The sequence below is a fragment of the Miniopterus natalensis genome, chromosome 5 (assembly GCF_054644295.1).
Source record: "Miniopterus natalensis isolate mMinNat1 chromosome 5, mMinNat1.hap1, whole genome shotgun sequence".
In the NCBI taxonomy this organism is placed as follows: Eukaryota; Metazoa; Chordata; class Mammalia; order Chiroptera; family Miniopteridae; genus Miniopterus; species Miniopterus natalensis.
Window position 1 is genome coordinate 74,072,265 of NC_142085.1, and position 12,658 is coordinate 74,084,922.

At 43.8% G+C, this 12,658-nt stretch overlaps 1 protein-coding gene across 1 annotated transcript in view; it reads right to left on the minus strand.

Moving 5' to 3' along the window:
• MAP7 (microtubule associated protein 7) overlaps positions 1-12,658 on the minus strand; it is a 133,604-nt gene that overhangs the window by 10,909 nt on the left and 110,037 nt on the right. The window contains exons 9-16 of the mRNA XM_087817185.1: positions 8,993-9,144; positions 6,558-6,673; positions 5,943-6,226; positions 3,788-4,028; positions 2,401-2,572; positions 1,643-1,744; positions 1,204-1,254; positions 1,053-1,110 (exon numbers count right to left, since the gene is read on the minus strand). Of these exons, the coding sequence (XP_087673311.1) occupies positions 1,053-1,110; positions 1,204-1,254; positions 1,643-1,744; positions 2,401-2,572; positions 3,788-4,028; positions 5,943-6,226; positions 6,558-6,673; positions 8,993-9,144 (1,176 nt within the window). The remainder of the gene's footprint in view (positions 1-1,052; positions 1,111-1,203; positions 1,255-1,642; positions 1,745-2,400; positions 2,573-3,787; positions 4,029-5,942; positions 6,227-6,557; positions 6,674-8,992; positions 9,145-12,658) is intronic.

A 12,658-nucleotide genomic window follows, 5' to 3' on the forward strand; every position in this document is an offset into this window, starting at 1 on the left:
CACATAAATCATTTCATTTGATCTTTACTCTAATCTTTAAAAATAAACAGAAAAAGAAGCTGCGGTATCTGTGGTCCTTTCTTTTCATATTGATATTGCAGGTGAGGAAAGAGGAAGACTTGAGCGAGGAGGAGCTACCTACAACCACCTGTATGTACAGTCATGAAGACCACGTGGAATCACAGAAGGAACAGAATTAGCAGCTGGTTACTTGGACTCCAGCTGTGCAAACTGGGCCTGTCACTCATGTGAGTGCCCCTCGGAGGTAGGGACCTGCCTGTCTTGGTCACACTGAATCCTAGCTCCTACAACAGGGCCCGGCACATAGCAGGTCTCTGAAAACGCTTGTTGACTCCAAGATAAAGCACCTTCTCTCTCACAAGGCTCAGTGGAAATTAAACAAGAAGATGCATGCAGGGTGTACCTGACACAAAAAGGGCATTTAGTAAATACTAACCAAACCCGAGTACTAAAACACTAAGGTTATTTTTACTTAAACCAAATCTGGTTTAAAATCACCAAGAAATTAATAATCACTGCCTACAGAATATAAACAACTTTCTAATGAAATTTCAACAGATTTTAAATTTTAACTCTATTCTGAAGTCAGAACTGAAAGAAATAACATTTAAATCCTTTTTTGAGAACTGCCATAAGTACAAGTTGTCAAAATATGTACATTAAAATGAAAGTTAATTTTGTAAATGCAAAGAAAAATTTTAATTTTGTGTGTACACATGTATATGGAATATTTCTCTATAGCCATATATAGATATTTACAAATATATATATACACACACAGATACATATAAGAATAAAATGATTTAAGATATTAGGCACTCCACTTGTGTATAAACAAATGTGAAAAAAATCTTCCAGAAATGCCAGAGAGAGTTTTACACAGGGGAAAACCTGTGGACTAGATGATACACACCTAACTTCTGTGAGTCAATCATATCTTTTTGTTTTTGTAATCAATCGATGAATATCTTAATCTCTAGAAAGTCAATTAAAAAATTCTATATTTGAATTGAGTTCTCTGAAATAAATACCTGTTTCTCCAGTGAGAGCTCCCTTGGCTATATCTCCATTTCTTTGATCAACAGTTTTCTACCAAAGAAAAAAAGGTAAAAGACTTAGTTACAAGTGAAGTAAAGAAAAATAAAAGCCATTAAGAATGGCTAACAATGGCCATCTCAATACCTTATCTGTAGCTTCTGTTCTCCTGGTTCTTTTCATAATCTCCTCAAGTCGCTATTGGAAGGGAAGAATTGAACAGATCAGATATAGGAAAAAGCTGGCGTGGCACAATTTCCTGACTAAGCAAACAGCAGGTGATTCAAACATGTCTGTTATTTTGGGAAAATATAATACCCACGGCTCTGTCTTAACTGTAGTTATTCCAAAAAGTTAGAACTGCCTTAAAAAGCCCATGGGTTGGAAGTAACCTTTTGGTGAAGGCTGAAATGTAATGATATCTTTGGAGGAGATTATCAATACCGAGAGCTACTTTAGTTTATCTGGAATGGGCAGAGCAGTTGGCTTTCTGATGGCAATGAGCTAGTCTCTTGGTCTTTAGGCGGCTTCGGGTCTAGAGAGAATTGGAACAGTTTGTCGGGGCCTCTGGGTCGGACGCCGCTACCTTCTTTCTCTCCAGGCGCTCCTGCTCTTCTCTCTGGAAGTGCTTCTCCCGCTCCTGCCGGGCCCTCTCTGCTTCTTCGCGAACACGAGCTTCTTCTTCTTTCTGAAAACGAGAGGTTGGCATGTGCTTCGTGCAGGCTGGCGGGCCTGCTGCCCCGATCCCAGCGCGCCCGGGTGGAGGCCAGCGGTGGAGAGCATGGGGAAACGGGCCATTCTAGGGGCCCGCTGCCCATCTTCCTCGCTCACCGCAGATGGCCCCTACCGTCCGAGCCAAGGGCAGCCCCGAGCTCCGCAGGGCGCCCGGGGGCCCCGCCTGTTTCTGCAGCCGCTCCAATGGGACCCCGCCTGTTTCTGCTGCCTCCACCAGGGCCCACCTGTTCCTGCGGCCGCTCCATCGGGCCCCACCTGTTTCCTCGGCCACTCCATTGGGCCCCACCTGTTCCTGCGGCCGCTCCATCGGGGCCCACCTGTTTCTGCAGCCTCCATCGGGGCCCACCTGTTCCTGCGGCCGCTCCATCGGGCCCCACCTGTATCTGCAGCCTCCATCGGGGCCCACCTGTTTCTGCAGCCTCCATCGGGGCCCACCTGTTTCTGCAGCCTCCATCGGGGCCCCCCTGTTTCTGCAGCCTCCATCGGGGCCCCCCTGTTTCTGCAGCCTCCATCGGGGCCCCCCTGTTTCTGCAGCCTCCATCGGGGCCCCCCTGTTTCTGCAGCCTCCATCGGGGCCCCCCTGTTTCTGCAGCCTCCATCGGGGCCCACCTGTTTCTGCAGCCGCTCCACCTCCTCGCGCTCCCGCCGTGCCCGCTCCTCCGCCTGGCGCCGCAGCTGCTCTTCCCGCTCCCGGGCCTGCTCTGCCTCCAGCCGCCGGGATTCTTCCTCCCTCCGACTTCTCTCTTCTGCCACCTTTTGAGCCAATTCCTCCCTCTTCTGTCTGGAGAAAGAGAGCGAAACAAAGATACGTGAGGAGACCTCAGGGACAGAGGCGCAGGTCGTGGGTACCGCCTGGGCAGTTTGTCCGGGGTCTGGCTGAAAGGTCTCCGCTGGACAAATTCCATGCCCTTCGGGGACAAACTGTGAAGCCGCCTTCCACTCCTCCCCCTCACCTCCCAGGCTCCTGTCGCCTTGTGACAATGTAACTGTTTCTGTCTGGGAGAGAGCTTGTTTTGGAAAAGAATCTGCAATTTAACTGTCTTCAAGGGCTGTCAATAAGCAAAGGTCGCGATGTTCTGGCACAGGACAGGAGGAGCACGGCCAGGCCCGGTCAGTCCCTGCTGGGACCGACCTCCAAGATGACCCACCCCCCCCAGGGTGCAGTTCCCGATTTGAGGAGCAATTATGTTGCCATTAGCCTTATTAGCCCCAGGAGGAGCCCAAGTAAGCAGACAGGCCCTGGCAATACTGCCTGGCACACAATCCCGGGCACTTAACTACTCTGAGAGGCCTCCTATCTGGAGGAAGGAAGGAAACAGAACCTTTCCTATTCTGCTTTAAAACAACCATTAGAAAGTGAGGAAACATGGAGATTAGAAGTGTGTTAGGGCCCGGGTGGGCGTGGCTCAGCGGTTGAGCATCAACCTAGGATCCAGGTGATGGGGTTCGATTCCCAGTCAGGGCACATGCCCGGGTTGCAGGCTCGATCAATGACTCTCATCATTGATGTTTCTATCTCTCTCTCTCCCCCTCCTTTCCTCTCTCTGAAATCAATAAAGATATATTTAAAAAAGAAAAAAAGAAGTGTGTTAGGTGAAAACCCCCAGCCTGTACAACTGTACCTCTACAGTAGTTATAATTATGTAAATATGTGTGTATATATTTATGTTTGTACATGTTACTGCACACTGGAGACTGGAAAAGGGTTATTCAAAATCTACACGATTACTGAAAACTCGTAAGATTATAGATTTTTTTCTTTAAATCTTTCTCCATTAATGTTGTATTGTCATTATAATAAGAAAACGTGATTTTAAAAAAATCACTCAGTGGTCACAGGAACACCAAATAAGAGTAATTTGGAAACAATCAGTCCCATTCACCTTTCTCGCGGCTACTACCTCTCCTCTCTCAGACTGAAGGCCGAATCCAAGGCAGCATGACACCACTTGGCAATGTCACCCCTTTCCTTTACTTAGCGACGTGGCTCCTTTACCTTTCGAGCTCCTCCCGCTCCCTCTTCTCCCTCTCCTCCTTCTCCCGCTGCTCTCGCGCCAGCCGCCTCTTCTCAGCCAGCAGCCTCGTGGCCTCTTCGGGGTCGGTGGTGCCTGCCGAGGTCTTAGGAGAAGCACTGGCAGTCACAGTGGATGACGGCACTGGGACTGGCATTGGGACCGGCGCTGGGACTGGTACTGGGACTGAGGCTGGGACTGGAGCTGGGGCTGGGGCTGGAGCAGCTGCAGAAATAGGTACAAGGAGAAAACCAATTGGAAACAAAACCCAAAGAACAAAACAAAAACTAGCATTCCCCACACCCCAGGCCTAGAATTCATCATTATAAAAGAAAAGGGAATGTTTATTACTGTGTGTTCTCACGGTTTCACTGTATTCTGTCTGTAACCAAGCAACAGATAACAGGAAGCTGCATGTGTAAGCGAGACATCCAACAAAGCTGACGCTTTTCAACAAGTCTTATTTTTATACAAGTTAAATCAGTTAAGAACATATGTCAAATGTGTACTGAGCACAGAGCCTCACGTTAGGTTCTGTGGGAAGTTATACCCTGAACAAAAAGAAGGTGAGATCTTCCAGTTGCCTTTGATCAGAATGTAAAAATCCTTCTCTTTGGTGACTTCATTACTCGAGGGCTAAAGCTGACCATCCTTAGTGTCCATGCCACGAGTCCAGACTCAGGGTGGGAAGATGACACCCAATGAAGACATCCCTTTTGTCTACCCGAAGCTGTGTCCGGGTCTGAGGTGGCAGGAGCCAAGGTCCACTTCAGGAGCTGGCACTTGTACACCTTATACATCTCCGGTCTCCACAGTCCTGATGCCAAGATGCAGGATGGGAGCAAAAGTTCTCCGACCTTACTCCGATTCACGAAAATGGCCTAGAGAGCTGGCCCAGCAGGGAGCGCCACACAGCGGCACCACAGCCAGGTGCGATCTCTGGCACCTGACCATTCCAGACCCTCTTGTCAAGATTTACATTTCTCCTTCCGCTCCCACAGATTTTTCTTTATGCTCAGGATGCTCTTTGGCCTCTCTCCTCCTCTCCTTTGCATGCAGACAAACATTGGGCTCCTCTGTTCTCTAACAACCCCATTTTTTTGAGTCATCAGTTCTTTCTTTGCCCCTACCCTCTATCTTCAAATTAAGTCTTAAGGAGAAAACTTTTGAACAAACACAATTTTCAACAAGAAACACTGAATTCCTAGTTCCCGGTGATTTCAAACTTCTAAATAACATTTGGTTAGCTGGGAAGAGATGAGATCCACTGGGTCTTCTGGAAAAAGTTCTGACCTCTGTCTAGCACATAGGCTAAGCCAGTGGTCCTTTGACCCCAGGATGCACGGGAATAGGGTGATAACTGGCCACTCTGTATTTTATCTGTCAATCCTGCACAGGAGTTGCCTGGAGAGCTCAGTATCTTTCCGAGTCCTTGGACCCACCATATATTCTGATTCAGTAGGTTTGGTGGTTTAAAAATATTTGCACAAATTCTTTGACAATTCTCCCTTTAAACGGTAGAGACGAATCCCTTCCACTTGAGTGTGAGTTGAACCTAGGGACTTCCTTCCAATGAACAGAATATGAGAGAAATTGTGACTTGCGTGTCTTCTAAGACTAGGCATAAAAGATACTGCAGATTCCTCCTGGTTCTCTCTCTTAGATCACTCACTCTGGGCGAAGCCAGCAGAGCAAGCAGACAGAATGTGAGGACACCAAGCAGCCCTATGGAGAGGTTCACATGCCATGCAACTGAGGCCACCTGCCAACAGCCATGTGCATGAGCCATCCGCCAACAACCCAGCTAGGCTGCTCCCAAATTCCTGATCCGAGATGCTGTGATATAATAACTGCTTATTGTTGTTTCAAGCTGCAGAGTTTTAGGATAATTTGTAAAACAGCAATAGATAATACAAGTGATTCTGATACAAGTGCTCTGAACACAACTGAGTTAATAATATGCTATAGCTCCAACAGTAAGTTTTTGGATATACAATTCTACTTTCTTTTTATGTAAGAAGAGGTCCCAAAATTAGCCTCAGAATAGAATTTCCAATTCCCCAATAAGGGGGGGGGAGGAGGGAAAAATGAAGAGAGTGGAAGCAACCCACATTCCATCACAAGTCAGATGATTCTTACCAGAGGCAGCCTCAGGTTCACCAGGTGTCCCCTCTTCAACTGTGGTTTCTTCTACCTTCACTAAAGGTGCTCTGCCCTTTAGTGGGGGTTCATTGGCAACTATCTGAGGTTCCTTCTCGGGGTCTTTTCTCTCAGGTTCCACTCTGACTTCTTTCTTGACAGGGCGGATGTTGCCAGGGGATGGGGGCCGGATCTGAGCAGGGGTAGCTTTGACTGATCCGGGAGGCAAGGAAGATGTAGGTCTGGGTGTGCCAGGCAAATGAGGAAGGGACTTGGATGGGAGCCTGGGAAACACACACACAGCATAAAGAGAAGGGAACATGTCAGAACAGGCTTGCCAGGATCTTCTTTCCCTGAGCCCCTTGCCATGCAATAGTCCCAGAACACCAATATGGAAAAAAAATGAAGGTACTATTTGTCTATTTGTCTTTTATGTGACAAATGCAGAAACATTCACTTTAATGACCCATTCCAGTTTTCTGTTTTCTTTAAGAAAAAATGTTACTCCCTAAGTTAAGGCCAAATCGTGTAGGAGGAATAGCTTCCTTTTAGAGGACAGAGGCTACTACTTCTCCAGCATGAAGCCACCCAGCCAGCCTCTTATATATAACTTACCACAGTCGGGGGGAAGCTGGTGATCTGGCTTTGGGATGAGATGGAGACAAAGCCCTTCGGATGCCGGGTATGCGGTGGAAGGGTACGTTTTCCCTCTCCCTCTCTCTTTTATGGCCCTAGTTCAGAGAAACACCATAATTAGATTTTTCCTATGTGTTGGACAACCCCATTCAGGGTGTTCAACAATGGAGCTGCAATACATCAAATGACTTTTTAGATATTTCTAACCTTCCTTATGTATCTTCCTTCCATCCCAACAGAAGGCCCGCATTAGTTTTAAACCAAACCATTATACTAAATTTACACAATGTGACACTAATAAAAAGGTTCTGGATGTGTGATTTGGAATTATATTTGTAAGAAAAAAATACACTTATACTTTTAAAAAGTACCTATACTTTGTGTCTAAAATTACTGGGAGCAAAATCTCTCATAATCTGGCTTAGCCTACACAAATGTCAAAATACTTTCAGCTTTTTCTCCACAATTTTTAATTAAAACACACCTTTATATCTTTAAATTCTTTAGCACTTTTCTGGAATGTACTGTAGCTCAGAACCCTCCCCATTTTCTTAAAATTTACATGTCAGCTATATCAGACTTTAATTAATTTTTTTCTCTTTATATTGATGCTATACTAACAAGTTCTTCCTCACCTACTATCCTGCTTTTAAAGGAAAAGTCAGGTTCAAGGTGAGAAATTTTGGCTATTTTTAGTCTTTTTAACTAGGGATGAAATTGTAATCTGAGAGTGGGCCAAAACATCAGCCCTCCTCTGACTGCCAACCAGGAATTCAGGCAGAGAGATGACACCTTTCCTAAACTGAAATGGGCAAAGGGAAACCCAGAGAAGTGTTCTAAACAGTCTAAAGTTAATAGGGTATAGAAGACTCATTTTCAGTATCTGAGACTCGTCAACAAGTGTTCTGGGATGGAAATGGATGCTTGCTGGAGGCACCTGTGAGCACCTGGCAGTCCTTCACCCTGTGGGACCCTTTCAGGAAAGCAGACTGCGAGTGCGCAAGGAAAGGGGTGGCATATGGTCTAGTCTCAGGGCAGTAAGTTGGCAGTGTACCTTCTCCTCTCTCCGTTTTTAGCCTGGTTCAAGCATCAACTCCTGTCTTCCTCCCCTTTTTGTTCCCTTCACTGCCCCTTCAAATTGCTTCTCTCCATTTTCCTTAGTAGCATCCTAGCTGATGGGCTGGGCGATCTGGTGGGGGGGGGGGTGCATCTAAGTGTCAAATAATACTGTGTCTTCCGGAATAAGACAGATGCGGAGTGGGGTCATAAGATGCATGGCACCTCTATAACACTGGAGGCTGCATCACCACTCTGTCCCCCATCTCTGGTCTCAGAAGGTGGGAGGTGGGGCCTCGGAGACCCACTGCAGTCCTTGGGTAGCAGAAGCAGCAGCCACCATATGGGACCCTCCTGGCAGGTGTGCAGGGTGGTAATTACGCCTCTGGTGGGTCAGTCCCTGGAGAGGAAGGCTCAGGGCTCTTCAAAAGGGAGGCAGGGGTTAAACATTTCAAGTAGTTTTTTTCCCTTTTACTCAAAAGATTTTTATTTGTCTTCAGTCAGACCAAGGAGAGATCTGAATGGAAAAATAAGGAAGGTTGATTTGTGATGTAGACGGTTTGGGGATGAATTTCATCATCTGTATCTTGATAAGACATACCAGGGAATGAACATACATATACAAGTGTATAATATTCAGATCGTCTTCTTTTCTTAAAAAGTAGCACTGAACCAATTTTTTCTTTCCTAAAACTGACCTCCTTTTAAATCACCTTAAAGGGGTAGGGGGAACAGGGGGAAAGCAGTTTGGAAAAATGCTCAGTACTTGAGATAATACCCTCTCACGCAGATAGGTGTTTTTACCCTTTCATTGATCTTGTATCCAGTCACTTGTTTGGGTACCACAAAGGCCAAGGTGCTACTGATTCTCATCCTGATCTGAGTAAATAACCAGAGATCCGTACAATAATCTTGCTCGTTAACACTTTCCACAAGGCTAAGGTGGAGCTCTTGCAGTAAGCTGCTCACGTCACTTGTTTGGACAACTTATCAGCAAGACACAGACTTTGATTTTACAATTGATTAGGTTTAGAGTACAAATAACTGCCAAGAGAAACAATACTGACAGACAGTCCAAGGTAGCACTGTCCAATAGAATCTTTTGTGATGACAGGAATGTTCTAAGTTTATGATGTCCAATAGGATAGCCGCTAGCCACACTTGGCTATTTGGATTTAGATCTACACTGAACTTAGATTAAAATGAAATAAAATTAAAAATTAAATTCAGTCTCACAAAACATATTTCAAGTGCTCAATAGTAGCCATTTGAATTTAGTTCTAAATGAATGAAAATGAAAATCGAGAAGGAAACTGCCCAACCGGCATGGCTCAGTGGCTGAGGCCTGACCTACTCACCGCTGTGCCGGGCCCGGTCCTCCTTCGCGCAGAGCCGCTGGGCGGTGTCACCGAGAATTTCGTGCGATCCATTGGATTTCTAGAGTGTGCAGCTTTGTAGGGCATGATGTTGATGGGGCTGCAAGATGCTGCACGAGGACAAATGGGGGTAACTAGGGTGCAGGTGACTGTTTTACACGCAAGAGTGCCAGAGGAGCAGTTGAAGGAGAGCCAAAAGCAGGTTCAGGAAAAAGAGCAAAGCGGAGACAGAGAGAAAAGCAGGGAGAAGGTGTTATTACCTACAGGAGTCCAGAACCTCATTCTCAACTCTCCTCACAGTCCTGTCAGCTGCGGGGTGTCCAAGAGGAAGGCATGTCCAAATGAAACATCTGGAACGTACAAGCTCGTTGGCTACTTAAATACTGATTGAAGATGCAGATGTAATCCAGTAACTATGGAAAGCGGTGGCCTTATGTTCCTATAAACTGATGGTTCTGGTAAAATGCTACATCAGTGGTAGATAATTTTTATATAAAGACTGCTTTATAATCACATTTTTCCCTAATTAGCTTTACGACTGAACAAAAGGTGCAAAGACAGGAAGCGAGCAAGCAACTATTTCAGGAGTAAAGTTCAACAGCCAGGGGGGAAAAAACGCACAAACGACAACAGAAGTTTTCAAATGATAAATAACCAAGTCTTACCGGGTGTTAAGACTTGTTACAAGGATAACTAATAATTTCTAGAAAGAATTCTGTAAATGTTTTATCTGTTTAAAGGCAAATCAAATGCATGCTTCTGGGTTTTCCCAAAAGCCAAAGCATCAAGGTCCAGAGCAAGCAGCAGCAGAACGTATGGGGACACAGGATGTGATCATTTAAAATGGTGAACAGGAAACAAAGATGTTGGAATTGCCAAAAATAAAGTGGAATCATGAATAGCTTTTAGTTTTACTCAAGATGGAACATTTTTTGAAAGACCACAAAGTTTCTGACCGTTCACCTTCAAAGGAATACCGTCATTAACCAAGTGATTCTGAGCAATGATGGTTTAAAGACATTCATTCTTACAACAAATACTGCAGAGGCATCTAAGGCGTGGGTACTAAGGCCCATTTCCAGATTTCATCCAGAAATCTTGTTCTCCAGCAAAAAATAGGACAGTTAAACATGAGTACCGAGGAGAATCATGTAAATGATGCAACCAACTCCAGCCATAGCAGCAACCCTTTAAAGAGATCATTATGTCAGCTGAATATAACAGTGTTAATAAATTAAAAACTCGAAAGTTTACAGGACAAATCTGGGATAATCTTAATTTCAGAATTAGAGATTAAAGATATCTGTTATTTTGGTTTAATCTATAGATAGAAAGTTGACCAGACTGAATCTTTATTCACACGCTCCCTTTCATCAGCTGCCTGGCAGGATCTTCTGGTTGTCAACGGTTAAGGCAGTCGATAGGCTGGAAACTGCATTTTCTTTTCAAATCATCTGAAAACAGAACTCTACTTCTTCAGGATAAACAAAATATTTTGCATTCCCTCAGTTCTCCTGAACAGAATATGTGTGTCTTGCTTGGGAGCTGACACAGACCTCCTTTTCAGACCTTAGTAGTGAGGGAAGATTCCTTTGTATCCTGAGAAAGGAAGACCTTCTCTCATTTGGCGTGTTGTGATCACAGGGGAAATAATTTGAAAATAATCTTTTCTCAAGTGCCACAGCAAAGCATTTGCATTTCCCAGACAAGGAAAGAGCTCGTTAATGCCAAATTCTTCCAAGCCCATCAAATATATTTAGAAAATATCCTGACACTTCTGTGGGATTAATGACCACGAGAGGTGCACACTGCCTAGAGCACAACCAGAGGCCGTTAACCTTGCTGGGGGATCAAGAAACTCTAGACAACAGCTCTGCTCCGAGGCCATGGGTCTGACACTGAAAAAGGAATAAAACACAGAAATATGATTTCTTTTTCCTCTAGTGAAAAACAGTAAGTTCAGGGGGTATCTGTTGGGCATTTCTGAGACCATCCTGGACGTAAGCCAATCTCATCATGCCTCTGGTTCATTCCTGATTACGGTGCCGAGGCAACACTAATAAAAGGATGAAACTATCTTACACCTATCAGGGTAGTCTATACTAAAATCCTCAAATTTAATTGTTCAAGGAACATTGCCGGGCTAAAATAAACACTATAAATTCCTCCAAAGGATATTACATTTCATGAGCTTCATTGTTGTTCTGAACAGCAACTACTGAAAAACCTGAAAGCTTTAAGTCCATTTTTCTAATATTCTTGCCCTTCTGAAGAAATAGAGCAGTATATATAGTTGTTTTTGTTTCCCCTCAAATGCTGTCCTTCAGTCAAAGCAGATGTATTAAACATGAAAATTCTTGTATGGAAATGTCTTTGAGAAAGTCTTCCACAATATCTGATTTCCTCTATTCTTGGTAGCAAGTGTGCATTAATTCAAATCATTCAAGATTTTCTATATGAAATAATGGGTGCAGAGAAAAGACACTGCAGTTCAAGTGGCTGGAGTATGGCATAGAGAATAGAAAAATTACATAATAGAATAATAATAGTAACATTTATTGAGTTCCTACTATGTGCAGCACTATTCTAAGCATTTTACATGTATTAAGTTATTTAATCCCGAGTTCTAATGATCACATGTATTTTAAATATATTTTTAAAAATGGGCATGGAAAAGTCAATCCAAAGTAGTAGGCACAAATGAGACTCTGATTTCCAATTCTCAACTGTTCCTATTGCTTTTCTGGAAGTTTGCAATCACTGAACATCTTAGGGATGACTGTTTTGATCTGCTATTACAACCCTAGCTCTGGATGTAGGTCATCCTCTTGCCAATGGCAATTGGATATAAGATGAACTCAAGGGACAACACTAAAATGGGAAGACAAGAAAGAAAAATCAACGAGGAGATGGAAAAAGTGTTTTTGATAAGATAAATGGAAGAGATGTTTACATATATAATTTCAAATGGAAAAATTTAAAAACCAACAGTTTTGGTTCTTTAGACATAAGCTGTATCAAGGCAATGACAGGTAACAATGATCTAAGGAATGTATTAATAAAACAGGTCACCCAAGGAAACGCTATGCATTGCCTCACTCTAAAGTTAATTAAAGAAATGTATCCATTTGTGACAAGGAGAATGGAAAAGTTGTAAAGAAGAGCCAGTTAGGAGGTAAAAGGCACCTGATTGAGCATAACAATGAAGAAGGAAGGTGGGAAGATGGGCGGGTAGAATGGATGGAAAATGAGGACATGGTGTTGGAAAAGACTAGAGGAAGAGTGAAAGAATTGACAAAAGTTAGTGATGACAGAAATAGCAAAGAAAGGCAATTTTCTAGCTGTGAGGCAGTCCTTTTAAGTATGAAAACATACAATATGGAGATTCATAAGCATGACAGCCATAAGCTATTACCTAGATCCTACGATACAGAACTGAAAAGCAGTTTTAGAGGTTCTTCAATTAGCTGGACATAAAGAAAAACTTCCATGACTTGTATAAAACTATGCAGTTCATAGGCATAAAAAATAAACTATCTTGAAATAAGCTGTACTTTTTTCTCCAGAAAAATCAGATGCAACATGACAGCTGACAAGACTTACTCTACAGAAAACAGAACATTGTGGTCCAGCTAGTTGAAGGCACAA